The following is a 22702-nucleotide window of genomic DNA, read 5'->3' as shown; positions in this document are numbered from 1 at the left end:
AACCTCAGGAAGAGTCAGTCTGACTAAATCAAACACTCTGGGCCACAGTCCTTCTTCTTAGGAAAAGTCTGAGGGGATCTTGCTGCCCATTGCTTCTGAAAATGAAGCTGGTTTCTTGGAGGAGAGAGAGATACTTTGGAATGATCAATCTATCACTAATGTGGGGTTCAAGGCAGTCTGGCACTGAGTGCCTTATTCTGAGCACAGTGTTAATGTGCAGAGTATTTACTTTGCAGCTTCCTGAGAACTCTTTGTGTTGCAATTCAATATGTCAGTGCCCCAGTTCCTGGACAGCCCATAGCCAGTAATGGGTTCCAGATGGAAACTTTGAAGAAAGACAGTGAAAGAGTTCCCCAGCTCCATCCCATTTTCCCCTTTTGAAAGTTTCTGAAAGGGACGGCTCCTAAAGACCAAAGCAAAGGGCTAAGATATGATTTTAATCCTAGCTGACATTTATATGGCATTTTATGGGCATTATCTCATTTGATCCTCAGAGTGACCCCGTGACACAAACACTATTGGCTCGTTCTTGTGTTATTCCAGAATTCTGATTTTATCAGCATAATGTATTCCCTGTACACTACCAACTCTTTCTCAAATTATAGTCTTAGAGTATTTCTAAGGAGAGCAATAAGAAGCTGTGTGATATGCCCCAAATCCAACATATGTTAGAGGCAGGATTTGGACCCAGGTCTAAACTCGGAGGCAAGCTTTCTATTGCCCCACACTGGTTTTTTATTAACAATTAGCAGTAAAGGTAGAGCCTGGGTCCATGATATCAATAGCACAGGAAACTTATCTTTCCCAGTACAGGTTAGCATTTGTTATGCAATGTGTAGTCTTTCAGAGTTACCTGGAGCTTGAGGCACAAAATAGCTTGCCCAGTCACATAGTTGGGACATACAGAGGTAGGGCTTGCATATGGGTCTTTCTGACTTGCAGATCAGGTGTTTCCTAGTATTGTCATGGTTTTTCCACATATAAAAAAAAACAAAAAAACAAACTAAGAAGCAGCAGGACACACAGGATCAAAAGTTAGGAGTTGGGAAGACCAGCTCTCTCTCTCTCTCTCTCTCTTTCTCTCTCTCTCTCTCTCTCTCTCTCTCTCTCTCTCTCTCTCTCTCTCTCTCTCTCTCTCTCTCTCTCTCTTCTCTCTCTCTCTCTCTCTCTCTCTCTCTCTCTCTCTCTCTCTCTCTCTCCTTCCATCTCTCTCTCTTTCCATCTCTTTCTCACTCTCACTCTCTCTCTCTCTCTCTTTCTCTCTCTCTCTCTCTGTGTCCCCCCTATCTTGCTCCCCCTTTTCTCCTATTTCTTTCTCTCCCTCCCATGTGCTTCAGGAAACTCTCTTAAGACTAAGTGGCAGAGAAGGTTCTATTCTTCATTATTACAGAGGGTTTCAACACTTAGGAGTCCCCTCTATCAATGAAATCACATGTTTACTCTCTAGCCAAAGACATATCCATGCAAGTACAAATAATATCCTTTTAGCCGGCAGTAAGGGAAATGTTAGAAACATCATGAATTACAGCTAGGATTGTTCCACTTTTGCCAACATAACTGTTTGTTTAAGAAATGTCTTTTGCCTTGATTATAGCTGAGTGGGGAGAAAATGGGTTTACATTAAGCAAGCCTATTTAAGTTTCATAATATGTCCCCAAATTCAGTCCTTATTTTGATTTAGTGAGGGCCTCTGGGACATGGATAGAGACATGCATGAATCTCATGTGACATGGTCCTGTTTTAAGAGGGTGGGTTTTAAGGCATTTCTTTTAATGGAATCATCTGTGACTTGTTTATTGAAATAATGCACCCCACGGCAGAATGTGGGAACGTGTTTATTCACAAGGCTTTATGAAAAAGCCATGCCCCAAATGTGATTTTTCTCTCCTAAGAGATTTAGCTGATTGCAATTTTGTTTCTCAAATCTCGGGATTTCTTTTTTTTTTTTTCTTCAAAAAGCAACCACAGCACAGCATCTTAGTTGCCAACATTCAGAAGTGCAGGGCTTTGAAGTTTCTTCTAAACATTATGAGTTGGTCATTGACAAATGAGTTGGCTGTTTTTTTTAAAGAACTCTTTTAAGCATTTCTCCTCCTTGCTTATGCTGATCAATGGCTTTCCAGGGGCTTGAAAATATTCAGGTAGCTTTGAAAACATTAGTTCTACTTTCCAAAATTGTTCCAGAGTGATACCTCACTTTGGAGAGAGAACAAAGAATTGTTGAACTTTAGTGATAAAGTTCTCAACTTTGTGAATTTCTTGAACTTTGTGAATTGAGTGTTTGATTTAATGGCAGGAAAATCTGAGTTTAAATCCCACCTTAGACTTTAGTCATATAGTTATATGACCCAAGGCAAATCACCTTTCTGTCTCAGTTTCCTTATCAGTTAAAATAGGGATAAAAGTAGTACCTACTGAAGAAGGTTATTGTGAAGATAAACTGACTTAACTTCTGCAAAGTGCAATGCAAACTTAACTACATAAATGCTGGTTGTGGTATTAGTGGTGGGTTGTTTTGAGGCTGTTGGATGGTTTAGTCAACAGAATGAAGAATTTGAAGATAGGAAGACCTTATTACAAATCCTGCCTCATATACTTAATGTGATACTGTACAAATTACCTTCACTTCATCTTTAGAAGAAAGAGATTGGACTCAACTTCTAATATTTGTTGTAGCTGAAAAAGCTGTGACTATATGATCCTTGAAAACTCATGATTTGGGGAAGAAAAGAGTTTGTGACTCTTGCAGTCACAAACCCCACAACCCTCCCCAAACAGATACATACTACTTCACCCCATGGCTTCACAAACTGTTCCAACAATAAAATGATTTTGTTTGTTTGTTTGTTTGTTTGAGGATCAGTTACTTAAAATAGTTAAATACATACAAATGTTCAGCAAACATAGACTGGTGATGAAGACTTTGGCCATGGCAGCCCATGAAACAAAGGAAAATACGAGTTGTTCCTCAGTGTTTGTGTCCTTCACCATCTTCACCGATGGTAGCAGGACAGCAACAAGGTAGGACATAGGAATATGACCTTTGGCTACAGAGATTTTTCTGTTAGAAGAAAAAGTAAAATCTGCTATGCTTCCTATGCCTCTGATATGGGGGATTCAGAGATATGAGAGAGGCAAAGTGGATAGATAGAGTGCTTTGTTTGGAGTTAGGAGTTGGGTTCATTTCCTATCTCAGTAAATGACTGGTTTTTGTCACTTTGAACAAGCACTTAAACCTCTCTCAAATGCAGCTTTCTTTTCCATAAAACAAGAATAATAAATAAGATTATTGTGAGACTCAAATAACATTATAAATCAAAAGCAATTTGCAAACCATTGAGTGCCCTAGAGGTCAATTATTGCAATTGTCACCATCTATCTTTGTGTATCATCAGGATCTGGATTGTCATAGATCTGATTCCAGCACATCCATGACCTACAAAATTTTCTGAGACTTTCTTCATGACTTTGCTGACTGTGACCCTGGTCAATGCCTTTGAGCTCCAGTTTTTCATTATCTGGTTATTTTAAGTATTCATTGAAGTAATATTTATGATAAATGCCATTTGTGTTGTGATAATTATGATGATGAACATCATTTAACTAAGTTGTGACTTGGTCTAACTTGATGCTTAAACCGATCAGGTTTGAGATCAGGGATAGGGACAAGAGTGGGGAATGGAACTCTCTAGTGAAAAATGTAGAATCTTAGCAGGTTTGAAATGTGAGAGAAGATAAAAATGGCTGGCAACCACAAAAAAGAATGAAAAGAAAACCCGTTGTTACAATTCAATTCAAAGTAGAATTAGTAGTCAAAATCCAGTGTTAGAAGGTCATCTAATTGAATGTGTGTCTTAACAGACATATGCCACTGCTACATCATCATTCAACTTTTAGTTAAAGATGCAATTCTACTTTTTCTTGAAGGGAATGTGTTCAAAGAAAATATATTTTAACAGGGAAGGAGCTATTCTGCTAATAAAAAACAAAGTAAAACAGCATTGCATGAAAAAGGTTTAATTAACAGGCAGTTAAGTAGAAAAGAATACCATAGAGTCGGATGCAGCATGAGCTTGAACAGTAGCAAAGTAGAAATGTTAGTTGGCATAGGAAAAAAGTGAAAAGAATGAAGAAAAAGCTTAATCATGGAAAACTAAGAATCAAAAAAGGGAAAATTCAATCGAACATATGAATCATGGGCATGGAACAGTCAAAGAAGTGAAATCCTAGTTCTACATCTTATCTACCAAAAAATCACTGGCCAGAAGCCCAAACCCTTCGGGATATAGGGAAAATTGCACTTATTCCTCAGAATTTCAATCCATCCACACATCTCTCCCACACTGTTAACTTAATGTCATTTTTAATGCATTATGCATTGTGTTCTGTTCCATTTTTGCTGTGTGATATTTTTTCTTCTTTTAAAATAATCCAGTGATGATTCTCATCTTGACAAGTATAAGAGGCCTTTTGCTATTATTATTATATGTCTCCTGAAAAATAGCAACAAAGAGGGAAACTTAGATCCCAGAGGTCACTAAGGAGGAGTTTGACCTGCATTTTTTTCCCCGTGGTTAATCAAATGGATCTTACTCATGGGAACTATTAAAATTTAGCCCTTTAAAATATATTTCTTTCAAAATTCAAGTGACAAAACAAGGGATGAAAGAGATATCCAAAGATGAAATAGAAGAGAAAACTTGATTACATAAAATCATAACTCTTATACACAAACAAAATCAAGGTAGCCATGATAAGAAGAGTAATGATTGAGGAAAAAAGGTTTTGTACTTGTATAACATAATACTACATATAACATTATTGTTACATGAATATAAATATTAACACGATATGCAATGTGTTGCAACATTTTTTGAATAATAATCAGAGATAAAAATCTAATACACCAGATCTGTAAAGAATATCGTTCCAGTCACACAGCCTCTCAACCTTAGTGACATCATTGGCTCTCTACTCATTCCATCAGTTTTCAGCTCTAGTGATAATTTTGGTCTTTTTTTGAACTTTCACAGCATCTCTCATATACATCTTCTTCTCTCCATCAGTCATACACAATTTTGCTCCCTCATTAGCTGTTCTCTAGGTTGTTTAATTAGCTAATTGGTTTCACTGGATCAATTCTTTACCTCCTCCAAATCCATGCTTCATTCAACTGTGAAAGTAATTTTTCTAAGAAATAAGTAGGACCATGTCATTTCCTTGTTGAATAGAATCCAGAGGTTTCCAATTTCCTTCAAGAAAACAAAGTAAAATTTTCTACAGCTTGGTTCCTTATCTCTCAGTGCCCTTCATGCACTCTCTAGTCCACTTTGAGCTACCTGGGATTTTTTATGAACAATGATATAGTCTCCCAATTCTGCCATTGCACTGGCTTTCCTTTAAGCCTGGAATCCTTTGCTTTTTCACCTCTACCTATTAAGATTTCATGGCTTCCTTCAAGAATTAGATCAGAGAGGTGGAGTCAAGATGATGGAGAAAGGTATTTGAGCTCTTCCTGACTTCCCTCAGGATCAGCACCAGTTCAAGTCTCTGAACAGGTTGTAGAGTGATAGAACCCACAAATATTTGGAGTGTTACAAATTTTCAGCAGAAGATATTTTGGAAGAACTTCATGAAAGGTCTGTCTCAATCAGACAGGCTCAGGTAAAGGCCCAGCACAGGTGCAGCACAGGGAGGCTAAGAACAAGAACTACAAAGACTATTTTAGCTAAGTTCCCAGACCAGTGAAAAATACTGAAAGCAGCCAGAAAGAAATAATTCAAATATTGAGGAGCCGCAATCAGGATTAACCAGGACCTAGAAATTTCTACTTTAAAGGATATAAGGGCCTGAAATATGATGTTCTAGAGGCCAAAAGGGTTTGGACTGCAGCCAAGAATCAACTATTCAGTGAAATTAAATATTATCTTTCAGGGAAAAATGGACATTCAATGAAATAGGGGATTTTCATTTATTTTTGATGAAAAGAGCAGTTCTGAACAGAAAATCTGATCTTCAAATGCAGAACTCAAGAGATGCATAAGAAGTTAAAAGGGAAGAAAAATAATGTTATTAAAAATGAAACTGTTTACATCCCTGTATGGAAATGTGGTATTGTTTAAATTGTGAGAACTGTATCTTTGTTAGGGGTATACTAAGATGGCATATTTGACTTTATTGTGAGGATGTGAAATTAGGGGAGAAAAAAAAAGATTGTATTAGAAGTACAGAAGTGGAAGAGAAAAAAGGATCAGAAAGGGGAAGGAGCTATAAAAGGAGAAGACAGATTCAAGGAAGTGGTTGTCAGAAGCAAAACATTGGGGAGGAGGGGAAAGTGGAAAGGAAAGTGAAAAGTATAACTTGGGGAAAATAAGGTGTTGGGAAATTGTGAGTTAGTAATTTTAACCTGTGAATGTGGATGAGACAAACGCTTCCGGAAGTGGATAACAGACTGGATTAAAAGTCAGAATGCTACAATACGTTGTTTACAGGAAACATATTTAAAGCAGAGCAATATATTCAGAGTAAAGGTAAAGGCTGGAGCAAATACTATTATGCTTCAGCAGAAGTGAAAAAAAAAAAAAAGCAAGGATAACGATCCCAATCTTATATCAAGAAAAGGCAAAAAAAACCCCAGATCTAATTAAAAGAGATAAGGAAGGAAACTACATTTTACTAAAGGGTACCATAGATAATGAAGTAATACCAATAGTAAACATATGCAGCAAGTGATATAGTATCCATATTCCTAGAGGACAAGTTAAGAGAGCCACAAGAAGAAATAGACAGCAAAACCATATCAGTGAGATACCTCAACCTTGGTCTATCAGAACAACAAAAATCAAACCACAAAATACATAAGAAAGAATTTGAGATAAATTGAATATTAGAAAAGTTAGCTATGATAGCTCTTTGGAGAAAACTGAATGGGGACCGAAACGAATATACTTTTTTGGCGGTACATGGAATCTATACAGTAATTGACCATGTATTAGAACATAAAATCCTTGAAATCAAATGTAGAAATGCAGAAATAGTAAATTCTTCTTTTTTAGATCATGATACAATAAGAATCACATTTAATAAAGGGCCAGGGAAAAATGGATAAAAAATTAATTGGGAACTAAAAAATCTAATGAAGAATGAGTGGGTGAAACAACAAATCATAGACTCAATCGGTAACTTCATCCAAGAGAATCACAATAATGAGACAAAATACCAGAATTTATGGGAATTAGCCAAATCAGTTCTTGGGGGAAATTTTATATCTCTAGGTGCTTACTTGCATAAAATAGAGAAAGAAAAGATCAATGAAATGGGCATGCAACTAAAAGAACTGGAAAATAGAACAAATTAAAAATCACCAATTAAATCCCAAGCTTGAAATTCTGAAAAAAAGGGAGAAGTTTATCTCTCAGAACTGGAGAAAGAAAGATTTTATGCCCAAAGGAACATTAGAGTACATTATAGGATGCAAAATGAATAATTTTGATTATATTAAGTTAATATAGAAACAAAACCAAAGCAGACACAATTAGAAAGGAAGCAATAAACTGGGGAAAATTACATTCAAGAATTCTGATAAAAGCCTCATTTCTAAAATAGAGAATTGACACAAATTTATAAGAATTCAAGCCATTCTCCAATTGATAAATGGTCACAAAATTTGAACAGATAGTTTTCAAATGAAGAAATTAAAACAATTTTTAGACATATGAAAAAAATGCTCAAAATCACTATTGATCAGAGAAATGCAAATCAAGACAATTAGATACCACTACACACATCTCACATTGGCTAAGATGCCAGGAAAAGATAATGATGAATATTGGAGTGGATGTGGGAAAAATACACTAATACATTGCTGGTGCAATTGCAAACTTATCCAATAATTCTACAGAGCAATTTGGAACTATGCCCAAAGGGCTATTAAACTGTTTATAATCTTTGATCCAGCAGTTTCTTTACTGGGCCTGTATTCCAAAAATAACATAAAAAGGGAAAGGACTCATGTATGCAAAAATGTTTGTAGCAGCCCTTTTTGTAGTGGCTAGGACCTAGAAATTAAATGGATACCCATCAGTTAGAGAATGATTGAATAGATTATGGTGTATGAAAGTTATGGAATATTATTGTTCTATAAGAAACCATTAGCAGGATCATTTAAGAGAGGCCTGAAGAGACTTACATGAACTGATGCTGAGTGAAGTGAGTAGAACCTAGTGAACATTTTACACAGCAATTACAATATTATGTGATGATCAATTCAGATGGATGTGGCTCTTTTCAATAATGTGATTCAGGCCAATTCCAATGGACTTGTGATGAAGAGAGCTAAATGCATCTAGAGAAAGGACTGTTGGGACAAAATGCTGATCCCCACGTAAGATTTTTACCTTTTTGTTATTTGCTTGATTTTTGTTTTCTTTATATATTTTTTTCCTTTTTGATCAGATTTTTCTGATGTAGTATGATAACTGTGGAATTATGTATAAAAGATTTGCACATGTTTAACACATATTGGATTGCTTGGTCTCTGGGGTAAGGGTTAGGGAAAGGAGGGAGAAAAAAATTTGGAACAAAAGGTTTTGCAAGGGTGAATGTTGAAAACTCTCTTTGCATATTTCTTGAAAATAAAAAAACTATTATTAAAATTATTAGATCAAATTTTATCTTCTGCAGGAGGTCTTTGCACATCCCCACAATTATTAGTGGCTTCTCACTTTTAATATACTCTATATATTTCTTATATGTTTGATTTTTGCATGCTTTCTCCACTACTAAAATATGAACTGCTTACGCTGTGGTTCTTTTTACACTTTTCTGTATCTCTAACATTTAATACAATGTGTGACACATAATCAATGCTTAACATAGATTTGTTGACTAACATAAATAATCAAGGTAGTAATAATACTGGATATTTTTACACACATGAATGTGTGTATATGGTATAGATTATACACATGGACATATACATATATATGTTTACATATGTATACACACTATATATTATGTGTTTTATATATGCGTGTGTATAAGTACTATCTTAAGGTTTGAAAAACTTATTACAAATATTATCTCATTTTATCCTCACAGCAACTTTGTAAGGTAGGTGATATTATTATCCTGAGATTACAAAAGAAGAAACAGACAGACATAAGAAAAAGTTATTTATATGTCTAATTAAGTGTCTAAGGCTGGATTTGAATTCATTTCTTCCTAATTCCAATTCGAAAACTCTTCCAATCAAGCCAAGAACCATTATCAAATAGAGAAGTAGTGAAAATATATGGTTCATTTCCTCAGTTTTGGAATTGCAAACTACTAACAAGCACATACACAATTGGTTTATATCACTATTGATGAGAAAAATCAAAATTAAAATATATCATGGAATTCTCTTCACACTTAGAAATGTAGGGGGGGGGAAGATGACAAAATGACAATAAGTAAATGTTGAAGGATCCATAGAAAGACAAAACCAATAGCATATTGCTGTTAGATCTGGAGGCTGGTTCAAACATCTGGTAAGACAAATTTGGATGGAATACTCTGCATTCCAAAAGAACATTCTTATCCTTTGACCTGAAAAGTTCACTGTTAGGGAAATACTACAGGGAGAAGAAGCAGAGAAAAAAATCAACATGTAACAAGATTTTCAGAGTGACATTTTTCATACTAAGAAAAAAAGAAGAAAAAACACAGACATCTATTAACTGAGAAATAATCATATTTGAATGTATTGTAATGTTATCATGGAGTAAGAAATAAAACGTTTGAGGAATTCATGGACACAGAAAAAACATGTGTCAACTTTTGCAGAGTGCATTCAATAAAACCAGAAAACAATATATTCAATAGCTACAATTATGTATTTAAAAAAATTGAATGAAATAGGAAGTGGGTAACTGCAATTGCCAATCAACTGTAGAGAATATTGGAGGGAATGTCTCTTCCAGAATTTCACACAGAGGTTGGAGAAGATAGATGTAGAATATCAATATACCATGAGATAGATTGAGCATGCCAGTTGCTTTTGCTTTATTATTTTTTATTTTTTAGAAGGGAAAGGTCACTAAGTGATGGGGGGTGTATTTAACAAATGACTAATATAAAACCAAAAGCAATAACAAAAGTGGCAAACTTAATGATGTTTATTTGTTTCATATTGATTATCATATATTTAAAGAGAGTCTATAAACCTAAAGGACACTCACTTTATTTTCTAGTTTTGGGCAATAATAATATGTTGCCTAGAGATTTTTTTCTTTAAATATTTGGGATTTTTTTTTACACAGTGGTAGCTAGATTTTTTTTTTTAAATTAGGCCATGTATCTCCTACTTTTAGATGCCTCATGAGTTAATTTGATGAATTTGATACATTCTAATTCCAAGTAAGGTAAAATAGAATTACTTAGGGCCTCCTGTTAAAATTATTTCTAATAAAATATTTAGGAATGTATGTGCCTGAGGTATAACACATATTTGAAATGTGAGGTGATTGGATTCATTGTCCTTTGAGGTCCTTTCCATTTTTGTAGCTATGGAGAGAAAGATAAACATATTAGATTATCAAGAGAGATCCTATGAGCCTCTGACTTGTGGTTTATCTTCATTGAATTTTCTCTCATGGTCAAATGAGGAAATTTCTGTCTTCCCAAGGGAAACTATTATAACCAGAATCCACAGAAGTTCCCTGGCATATTCTACTCCACAAATTAACATGTCTCCTTGTCATCTGAAGCTACTGATATAATACAAAAATCAGAGATGTCACTCCATTGCCACATCCTTGAATCAAAACCCAGGAATAGCTTGTATTTCAGGGGAAACTTAACCACACCCTACATTGACTGCATTATCATTTTCCCCAGGTCTTCTAGTCTGTTGGTCAAATCTTTTGGATGAGAAAATTACTGACATTGGTTTAGGTCATAATGAATTTAGTCTTGAGCTGACAAATTAATTTTTTTCTGTTTTTCAGTCTCTATGCCCCATAAATGAAGAAACTTCCTCATGAAAATTGGCTTAATGTCAACACAAATGAGGTAAAAGGAGCACTTAGTCTCGAAGTAAATGGTAACATCAATATTCTTGCTGTTATTATTGTTATTATAGTTCTATATATTATATATATTAAATATATAATATTACATATATTATATATCATAATGCATACTACTACATATATAGATATATAATATAATAACTGTTATTAGTAGTATCATTATCTATATTACATGAATTTTTCAGAACAGGCTGTACAGCAGAGTCATTTCTAAGATTCATAAAAAGAAGGTTTTAATCAATGTCCCAGCAGTAAGAGATGAGGAGATTTAATAAATATTCATTTGGAGAATTAAACAAACCTCCACATTTTAGGAAGTACATTGAGAATCTGGATAGTTTCCAGAGTAGGATGGCTCAAGTGATGAATGACCTTGAGTACATTCCATATAAGGATAATATGATTGAATTCTGCATGATTAGCCCCAAAAAAGAATCCTTTGAGGTGTGTGTGTGTATCTGTGTGTGTCTTTGTGTTTCTAAATGTGAAATCAGTTGCCTTAAGACATCGTGGTTGCAGATCTAGAATTATATTATAAAAGCAGCAGTTACCAAAACCATCTGGTATTGGTTAAGAAATAGACTAGTTGATCCATGTTATAAGTTAGGTTCAAAGGACAAAATAACCAATAACTTTAATGATCTAGTGTTTGACAAACTCGAAGACCCTAGTTTTTGGGATAAGAACTCATTATTTGACAAAAATTGCTGGGAAAATTGGGAATTAGTATGGCAGAAACTTGGCATTGACCCACACTTAACACCGTACACCAAGATAAAGTCAAAATGGGTTCATGACCTAGGCATAAAGAATGAGATTATAAATAAATTGGAAGAACATAGGATAGTTTATCTCTCAGACCTGTGGAAGAGGAAGGAATTCATGACCAAAGAAGAACGAGAGATCATTATAGATTACAAAATAGAAAATTTTGATTATACCAAATTGAAAAAATTTTGTACAAATAAAACTAATGCAGACAAGATTGGAAGGGAAACAATAAACTGGGAAAACATTTTTACAGTCAAAGGTCCTGATAAAGGCCTCATTTCCAAAATATATAGAGAATTGAGTCTAATTTATAAGAAATCAAGCCATTCTCCAATTGATAAATGGTCAAAGGATATGAACAGACAATTCTCAGACAAAGAAATTGAAACTATTTCTAGCCATGTGAAAAGATGCTCCAAGTCATTATGAATCAGAGAAATGCAAATTAAGACAACTCTGAAATACCACTACACACCTGTTAGATTGGCTAGAATGACAGGGAAAGGTAAAGCGGAATGTTGGAGGGGGTGTGGGAAAACAGGGACATATATATTGTTGGTGGAATTGTGAATACATCCAGCTATTCTGGAGAGCAATTTGGAACTATGATCAAAAAGTTATCAAACTGTGCATATTCTTTGATCCAGCAGTGTTTCTACTGAGCTTATATCCTAAAGAGATACTAAAGAAGGGAAAGGGACCTGTATGTGCCAAAATGTTTGTGGCAGCCCTCTTTGTAGTGGCCAGAAACTGGAAAATGAATGGATGCCCATCAATTGGAGAATGGTTGGGTAAACTGCGGTATATGCATGTTATGGAATATTATTGTTCTGTAAGAAATGACCAGCAGGATGAGTACAGAGAGGCTTGGAGAGACTTACATGAACTGATGCTGAGTGAAATGAGCAGAACCAAGAGATCATTATATACCTCAACAACGATACTGTATGATGATGTATTCTGATGGAAGTAGATTTCTTTGACAAAGATATCTAACTCAGTTTCAATTGATCAAGGATGGACAGAAGCAGCTACACACAAAGAAAGAACACTGGGAAATGAATGTAAACTGTTTGCATTTTTGTTTTTCTTCCCAGGTTATTTTTTACTCTCTTCATCCAATTCTTCCTGTGCAAAAAGAGAACTGTTCGGTTCTGCACACATATATTGTATCTAGGCTATACGGTGATATATTCAACATGTATAGGACTGCTTGCCATCAGCGGGAGGGGATGAAGGAAAGGAGGGGAAAAGTCGGAACAGAAGTGAGTGCGAGGGATAATGTTGTAGAAAAATTACCCAGGCATGGGTTGTGTCAATACAAAGTTATAATAATAAAAAAAAAAGACATTGTGTCATCCCATAATCTTGTTGCTGTGTACAATGTTCTCTTGGTTCTAGTCATTCACTTAGCATCAGTTCATGCAAATCTTTCCAGGCTTTTCTGAAATCATCCTGAAGATCATTTCTTATAGAACAATCATACATAACTTATTCATCCACTCCCCATTTGATGGGCATCCACTCAGTTTCCAGTTCCTTGCTACTACAAAAAGGGCTTCCACAAACATTTTTGAACACGTGGTTGAGCATAGTTTCAAATTGCTCTCCACAATGGTTGCATCAGACCCAACTCCACAAACAATGTATTATCGTCCCAGTTTTTCCATGTCTCTTCCAATATTTATCATTATCTTTCCCTGATGTTTTAGCTAATATGAAAGGAATATAGTGGTATCTCAGAGTTGTCAATTCATCACAGGTATTCTATTACTTAAACTAAGGCTAGGTAACCATGTGCATGACATGCTATAGAGAAGGTGCTTGTTCAATCATGGGTTGGACTACATGTCAGTCTCTAAGGTTTATTCTACTTTAGAGCTTTTGTTGAGTTTTAACTCAAAACTCATTTTAAGTTATTTTTGGCAAGGCAATCAGGTTTAATTTAATTGTCCAGGCTCACACAGCTACTAAGGGGTAAGTGTCAGAGACAAGGAGTTGAAATCAGATCCTTGTGACTCTGGGTTGCTGCTCTATCCATTATGTTACCTACCTGTCCCTAGATTGATTCCTTTGATGGAAGTCATTACCATTATATATTTTTAAAGATTCATTTAAAACCAAGAACATGACATAATTGCTAATAAGACTGTTTGCCCACTATATAACTAACAGTAGTTCTGTAATCTTTTTTTGGGGGGGGGGGCAGTATAAGAAAACTAAGTCCAGAAGCAAAATAAGTGACTACAACTTGAAAATTGATTTTCTTACCTTAATAATAATAATGATTAATAATATTAACAGCAAAGAATTCTCTTGATTTGACCAGTTCTCAACAGGTAATAGATCTTAAATGAGAGATTTGCAAATTTATATTCTTGTTCCTTTACTCAGAGTTCCATATGACCATATATCAGGGGCAATGATATTTCAACCTCTTGAGTTTAGAGTTGAGATATGAGGGACTGAAAGCTTTCAATGAGCTTGTGGTCTTGTTTTATCAGTAGTCTCCTCTAATTAGATCCTTTGCTTGTGGCTGACATTTGCCTGGATTTAAAGATCCTCTATACTGCAGTCTTACCTTGCCTATCCATCTAGGTATCATTGTATTTTATTAAACTCATTCTAAATTCCATCCAAGTTAATCTCATAAACTGCCTTACAAACATACTTGTGCAATGCAACTGCTCATTACCTTCTGCTAGATCCTTATTCCTTTTACCAATCCAATTTCTAATTGTTCTTCCAAGATTAAAGAATCATAAATTTAGAGCTGGAAGGTTCTTTGTAGATTGTTTCATCCAACACCATTTTATGGATGAGGATCTTGAAATATAGATTCTCTAGCAAGTTGATCACATAGGTAGTGGCAGAGCTGGAATTTAAAAGCAGGTCTTTGGACTCCAAATCCAATTGCCTTCTATCACATTACTAGGCTATTAATCATAATAACAATTTTCATTTATGTATAAGTTTTAAGTGCCCCAAACCTAAATTAGAGCTCTTCTTCTGGCTTACCTGATCGTCAAAAGGTTCACTAAGATTCAGGATCCCTCTTTTTTGAACCATTGCACTTGTAATTTCTACCAGACCATTCAAAACTTATAGACTGTTATAATTGTTTTTATTTAGTTTGTTTTACTCTTTTCCAGTTAATGAATCTGAAATAAACCCTGAGTTCAGGGATCCATTTTTCTGCTTCTGTATTTTCTAGGAATTAGCATTTTCCTGAGTAAGTAATAGAAATATGTTTAAAAAAATTTTCACAGGTTGAATATGCTAATTGTTTTCAGGAATAGTGAAAAAAATATTAGATTTGAAATTAGAGAGCCTGAGTTCAAATCCCAAATTCAGCTCATGAGTTGAATGAATTGGGCCAAGTAATTTTGTATCTCTACATCTTTAATATCCTGTCTGTGAAATGGATTTCTTAAGACCAAATTATCTGAATTTTGTTGGTCAATTGTATTTGACTCTCCATGAGCACATCAGTAATTTTCTCGGCAAAGGTCTTAGAGTATTTTGCCTTTTTTTCCAGCACATTTTATAGGTGAAGACCTGAGACAAACAGGGTTAAATGACTTACCATGTTCACTTGTACTTAGTGTCTGAGGCCAGACTTGAACTCAGATAAGTCTTCTTGGTTTCCAGCTCAATTCTCTATCCATTGTGCCACCTAGTCCTCACTACTATTATTTTGGGACAGCTCCATGGCACATAGGTGAATAGTATGGCAGCCCCTGGAATTGGGAAGATCTGAGTTCAAAGTCAGTCTCAGAGATTTAATAGCTATGTGAGACTGGGCAAGTCACTTACCCCTGTTTGCCTCAGTTTCCTCATCTGTAAAATGAACTGGAGGAGGATATGACAAGAAAATCCCAAATGGAGTCAGAAAGAGTTGGACACAAATGAAAATGATTCAACAATAACAACTATTATCCTAAGATGAGTGTGGGAAAGGAGAAAATTATAAGGATTATATATTTATCCCTTCCTATTCCATTATGATCTCTGTGCTTTGGGGAGCACACTAGGAAAAAATATAGGGTAAATTATAAGGAGGAAGTCAGTGGTTCATGCTTGAACTCTGATCCATTTCCCCATTTTCCTCCCAAGTTCATTGCAACGCCAAAGGGCTCACTATAAAGTAGAGATACAAACTATCTTCCACAATTAAAAATTGTCTACTCTAGATAATGCGTTATCATGGTGCTTTTTTATTTTTTAATTGAAAGGCTTCTTGACTCTGAGAGCTAGCCATCTCCCACATTGGACTAACCAATAAGTGCCATATTCTTTCTGACTGAAATTCCCAAAATAATTTTCCTCAAATTTCCTCACATTCTATTCTGTTGAAACTTTTACATTTTCTAATTATCTGGCTTGGGTTATACAATATGGACAATTTCAAAGAGACAAATCATAATGCAGATATTTTGACATTTCATTCCTGTATGGAAAATAAAATAGTACCACCTTCTGAACTGAAACTGCCATAAAAGAGATCCTGAACTCTTTAAGATGCTGAGCTGGCACATACAAAATCACCCCAGGCAAAGACTATAATTGGCTTTGCTTGGATGAACCTTAGTTAATCTTTACATTTGTTTTGGCATCTCTCACACTCTCCAAATCTTTTGTATCTTACTATTTTTTGTGGGGGGGCATTATTTCTGCTTAGTGAAATAAACAGTGGAAACAGATTTCTCTGTTATAGCTAATGCACTAAATATTTTTGTCAGTATGGTTATTTATAGTCAAACACCTTTCAGTAACTGATTTCCAACTTCTCCTTACATTTCATACCTAATTACTACAAGATAGGCATTTTATAGATATAGATCAGTTTTTACAGAGATAAATATGGATATTTGATAGATATAGATCAGATTTTATAGATATGAAATAGAGTCTCATAACATCACAATGGGAGGAGACCTCAAAAATCACAAATGTTTAATTCAGAATCCCTCCCAAACATTTCCAACAAGTGGTCATTCTTTCTTTTCTTGAAGATGTCACATTAGAGGGAGCACAGTATCTTCTGAAACATCCTATTCTATTTGTGAATCATTGGAGGGTAAGAAAGTTTTCCCCCCTGTCCAAATAATATAAACCTATATAGTTTTTTGTCTATTGTTCCTACTTCTTCCCTCTGGGACCAAATAGAATGGGACTAATTCCTATTCCCCATACCAACTCTGAAAATACCGTAGACAGGCATATTGATATACTAATTGGATATCTGGAATCTTCCATTCAGTATCATAGGAGTCACTTAGCAATTGTATTTGGTTGCTAAGACAACCGAAAGTTTCACACTGAGTGAACTGTGGTTTAGTTAAACTTTATTTTAACTAACTTGAGGAAATCCACTCCTTATTTTAGGACTCTGACAGTAAAATGGAATTAATATATTATTTTTTTCCTCCAGTGACTACTTGATGTTACTGATTCCATTATTAACAGATTGTCACCCTAGAATTTGTTCTTTTTTTCTAATGCAGTAATAGTATTACATATTATTAAAAGTAGCTATTAGCTATGTAAACAATAATGTAAAATCTAACACTCATTGAAATTTTGAAGACACATCTAGGTTATTTCTCATCGGTGAGGTGTATATGTATGTATAGACACACATACACCTCATACACACATTATATATGTATGAATTTAGGCCAAAGAGCCAGATGCTTCATAAAATGATCCAACAAATGACACAGATTTGGCATCTGAAATATTGAAACTGATAACCTAAAGTGTTTTTAATCCACATATTCCTGAATGGAGGAGATGTTTGTAAGCACCAGATGTCCCCATGGTGATTTACTACAAGTCTAACTACATCCTTGGCTGCTGAAGGACAGGGATTTCACTAGTATCTGGAGAAAGAAAGACTCATTACTGGCTGTACTATTTCAACTATGGTAGTCATCTCTACCAGATCTGCTTCATAGTCTGCTGACTTTTCTTTTCTTTGATTCAATAAGCCTAGCATTGCTACAAGTTATACTGAGGCAAATAATTTATTTTCTTCAGATACTTAGCATTGCTTCCCAAGTAGAGGTCAGAAGTTCAAAGTGTGCAAATCCTACTTCATATTCATGGGTGAAAATAATCCTTTAGAGGGTTATGGATAAATCAAATTCAACTATGTTGCTCCTTATATTTTGATATCTTCTACACCTAATTTTTATTTTGTTAAAGGAAAATAAATAAATTCAGAATTATAGCAAAAGGAAATTCTTTATTTCTCTTTTGTGCAATCTCATTTTAGGTACACACTATCATCTCTATCTAGCTATAGTCTGGATTAAGGTTTGGATATATGTGGACTATAATACAACATGAAATCTGTTGAGTTGATGTCCTGGTTAAGGACAAGTCCATTAAAAATTAGATCTTTGAAGTTTCATCAACATTCTACTCATCTGAAGCAGTAGATTCACTATAAGAGTGAGTTAACATAGAAAATAAATAACCATAATAACTCAAATATCTTTGACTGTTTTTGAAAACACTTTTCACGTTATTTACAACAACCTCCTTAAACAACTTTTACAAGAATAATCATACTTAACTTACAGCTAACACAAGTTAAGTGACTTACCCAGCACTTAATAATTTGTAAATAAATATCTAGAATGAAATTAAAATCGTCATCTTCCTTAATCTTCATCCGACATTCCACCAAATAGTAGGCAGGGTTTTTAAGCTAATATAAACATTTGCAATGTTTTATACTTTTTCAAAAGTTTGCCTTATGTTGTATTTGAAGGGAGAAAAAAAGAGCTAGCTCTTAACACATGAATGCTACAAAATAATAAGGTCACAAAATCATAGAATTTTAGGGCCAAGAATAAGAAATGAGATCATTTAGTCCGATACCATTATTTATGGATGAAGAAATGAAAATCTAGATATGTTAAGTAGCTTAGCAAAAATGGATTGAGCTATTTTGTGAATTAGTGAAGGATGACTTTTTTGTACAGTCTTAGAGAGGAGATTCATGTTGAAGTATGGGTTCACTGAGATGGCCTTTGAATTCTCTTCTGACTCAAGACTGATTTCATGAGTTTTTTAGGACCAGGCAGGCAAAAGTGCATATAACTGAACCCTAAAGTTCAATGTTATCATCTGTGTGACAATATGCTGGAAAAAAGCTACTTCCTACTCATTTTATTCCTTTTGCTCTTGAAACTTTTTCTATGACTTTTCCTTGGTCTTCAATGCCATCTCTAATTTTAATAACTCACAAATACTGGCCCTTTGCCTACTTATTATTTGCTGCTTTTGGCACTTAGGAACAATTTCCATATACCTTGAACAAATCAATTTAAAGCAATTTAGGTGACCTTCTCTCAGACCCTTGTTGTCTTGACAAGTTATAATTGTTTTCCTTCACTGAATTAACCAGGCATTTTAACCTCATGAAGATAGAACCATGACCTTTTTTTAGTTTGCTTCTCCAAGATGCCAAACAAGCAGGTGCAAGGTGAAATTGAGTCAACCGAGTAGTTAGTTGATTTTCTATAAATGCTAGCAAACATCCGCTTTGACTAATCTCTGCTTACTATCTCCACCTGCTGTCTGGGCATCTAGAATATATGGCTTCAGTTTCTTTATTTTGCTTTTCCAAAGAGGAAACTTGGGGAACAATGAAAGAGTCCCAATCATCAAGTCATGAGTAAAGCTAGCCCTCCCCATATAGGCCTAAATACTAGAGCTACTAATAATTTATAATAACTAACATTTCCATGGGAAGATTATGAACATTTATTACCATGCTGTGGTTACTCCGTGACTTCCACAATATTAATTGATCTTTATAAGATAAAGACAATTTATTTTGAAGGTTTTCATTGCATTCTTAGCTAATAAACTAGTTATTATATACATATATATGTACTACAATATGATTGGGTTGTTTATGATAGGGTCAAAAGAATGTGCAGTGATGATGTGTGTAAAGTTTTATAAATCATGCTACACAATTTAGGAATCATCGATATTATCATTGAAAGCAAATTCCACAATCATTTGAGCACGTTACAGATTTTTAGAGCTAGATTTCACTTTTTCTCTTTTTTGTAAAGAAAAAAAATCTGCTCAAATTTAATTTGAAAAATTGTAACCCGGTTGCTAAATTATTCGAGAACCCCATGAGAACCTTCATCATTATACATATTTTGTGATCAACTTAATTAAGAATAAATATCTTTGGTGTTATTACATTTGTGCACCCAAATGATCCTCTTTTTACTTAAAGCTCAACTACACAATTTTATAGTTCCATGAAAAGAATTACTAGGAAAATTTAAGTCACATTATTTAGTATCAGTTTTCCAAAGTACACTTTGAATCTAGAAAGGTAACGAGATTCACTGGAACCCAGGGAGGAAAAAAACCATTTTTTTTCACAGTTAGGTCCAAATTACAAGTTAATTCATTGATCTCTCCCTGTCAGAAGGAATGAATTCCTAAAGCTTTCTCGAAGCTTACCTTTAGGGGAAGAAACAAAACGGATGCAGATTCTGACAGTTTGCCTCACAAAATGTATGAAACCTCCCAGGAGGAAGTATGTGATTAGAAATGTTCTCACGAATCATAGTCTGTTGTTGTCTACCCCCTACCTTCTACCACAAACAAGTGATTGCCTAGAACTTATAAAGTGGTTTCCAGGTGGATACTTCTAAGTGATAAATAATCATCTAAAGAGAACCATCCAAAAAAGACAATGGAAAACAATATTAGCATTACTTGAGGTGTATGAGATTTCACACACACACACACACACACACACAGGCACACACACACCCCATGTATCTTGCTTTGTCACATATAGCTTGCCATTCGTATGTCCTGGTCACCATTTCCCCTACGACAAAAGAATAATTACAACCCTGCTTGTTCTTAATGATCTTAATGGTCCTAAGAAATCCATGACATGTTTCTGCCTGATCTTTCTTCTAATGGGAACAGAGGAGTCAAAGGACATGCCCTTGACATTCTTAAAAGCCACCCCCTAATTATGCCCACTAACAAGGCCATCCCTAGGATCTCTTAGGGGACCCTTTCCTCCTCCAGATAAACCAGAACTCCTTATTTCACTGAGTTTTCACCCAAATAAGGCATTCAAAAATAAAAAAAAAAAGGGACCACAGAGGACATCCACAGCCTACCTATGGGAACAATGCACAGGGGATGCTTCTTCAGATTGACATGCAAGGGGGAGCTTTATTATGGCCTTCCCTCCCGGGGAGGAGCTATTAAACACGCAATGATCATCAGCAACAAGAGTTAAAGAGAGTGAAATGGCTTAACGTACACACAGCCCGCTCCATACCGGAGAGGAGTCTCCAAGCTGCGGCTGGTGCTCTCTGAGGGCCAGGCTGAAGCTCACTGCCCCAACGGCCACGCTGGACGCCCCCAGCCCTATCTCCAGCACAGAGAGCACCAGCAGGCTTCCAATGATCTGGCCGCTGGTGCACATCCTTCCTCGGTCATCATTCCTTCCAGATCAGCCCGGGAAACAGACCATCCACCTTTGGTCTTCGGCTTTCCCCGTGCGCTCCTCTCTCTCCCCCTAGTACACCCCCCAAAACTTTTTCCCCCTTTCTTCACCAGTTTAGCATTTTCCGGAAGATAGGCAGTTCCCAGAGACAGAGACGAGCTTCTCCGGACCGGGCCAAAGCACCCGGGGCACCTCCTGGCACGTTCAAAGTGCCGAAGGACAAAGGCTTTCCTTCTGCTCCGGGGCTGGAGCCAAGCTGAAGTGGAGGGAAGGAAAGACAGAGTGGGGATGCTGCAAAAGTAGCCTCTTCTCAAGAGGATGGCAGCTTGGAGCTTAAGGTCTTTTTGTTAGGGACGCGCTCACCCGGGTGCTGTCCAAGGTGCTGCTGCATCCAAAGTCCCCGCAGGAAACCTGCACGCCCCCTCTCTTGGTAACCGGCTTGTTCTCCTGTCTGTTCCGAGTCTTCCAGCACTTGGAGCTCCTTTGCTTCTTTTCCCCAGCCCGGAGGTTTTGTTTTCTGCGGGGGGCGAGTGGGAGGGCTCGCTCCCTTCTCTCAGCTTCCTCTCTGCCTCCTCTCCCTTTGTTACTGTCGTAATAGAAAAGTGGCTCAGTCCTTCTATCTCCGCTTCCGTCTCTCTTCCAGGCAGATTACATTCAGCACCACGCTCCTCACAGTTGCTGTCTCTCAGAAAAAGTCGACCTTGTCTGATTGCCCCTTTCTGTCTGTGTCTTCTTCCTCCTCTTCACCGCCACCCTCTTCTTCCTCCCCTTCTCTTTTTGTCTTGTTCTTGCTCATCGCAGTGACCTCATTGGAATTTAGGAGGTTGATGGAGGAGGGAAAAAGACAGATATATATGTATGCGTTTAGAGCCAATACCCTAGCTGGCTTTGGCTCAGCCCCGCCCAGAGACCCTAATGAACTACAAACGAACCAAGAGGCACCTTCCCCTCAGACCTCCCCCGTCTTCCCTCTTTAGCGCTTCCAGGGATTTGGGAGGGGAGAAGATACCTGTGTACACTCAAAGCTCTTTTTGCGCAAAACTTTCTGGGCGGGGAGGGAGGGCGAAGGAAGAGGGTGTCGAGAGAGAGACACAGAGAGATAGAATGAGAGAGAGACAGGGAGAGACAGGGAGAATGAGAGAGAGACAGAGAGAGACAGGGGGAGAAGGAGAAAGGGAGGGAAGGAGAGTAGAGAATAGTACTACCGAGCCTAAAAGACAAAAGGCCATAGTTATAGAAACACATCACTCCTTAGAAGGGACAAGGCTCTTTCTTCAGACCCAAACCCTTTTAGTAGAGGTAAGTTCTCAAGTCAACTTTAAGGTGAACATTTAATCCCCAG

The 22702-nt window shown here is 36.1% G+C and overlaps 1 protein-coding gene across 6 annotated transcripts in view; it reads right to left on the bottom strand.

Annotated features, from left to right (window-relative positions):
• Nucleotides 1-22383, bottom strand: part of TMEM196 (transmembrane protein 196) — a 67665-nt gene extending 45282 nt beyond the window's left edge. For 3 of the 6 annotated variants that reach the window (XR_004229875.1, XM_031940660.1, XM_031940657.1), the window contains exon 1: nucleotides 21175-22383. Coding sequence is in view for 5 of the 6 variants with exons in the window: in XM_031940660.1 (XP_031796520.1) it covers nucleotides 21175-21339 (165 nt within the window). In the remaining variant the exon portion in view is untranslated. The remainder of the gene's footprint in view (nucleotides 1-21174) is intronic. The other 3 variants (XM_031940658.1, XM_031940659.1, XM_003772122.2) reach the window with 3 other exon arrangements.
• Nucleotides 22384-22702: the final 319 nt, after the last annotated feature.

This window comes from Sarcophilus harrisii, chromosome 5 (assembly GCF_902635505.1).
Source record: "Sarcophilus harrisii chromosome 5, mSarHar1.11, whole genome shotgun sequence".
Taxonomy (NCBI): domain Eukaryota; kingdom Metazoa; phylum Chordata; class Mammalia; order Dasyuromorphia; family Dasyuridae; genus Sarcophilus; species Sarcophilus harrisii.
The sequence above is the reverse complement of the archived record's forward strand: the minus strand, read 5'-3'. Positions and strand labels throughout refer to the sequence as shown.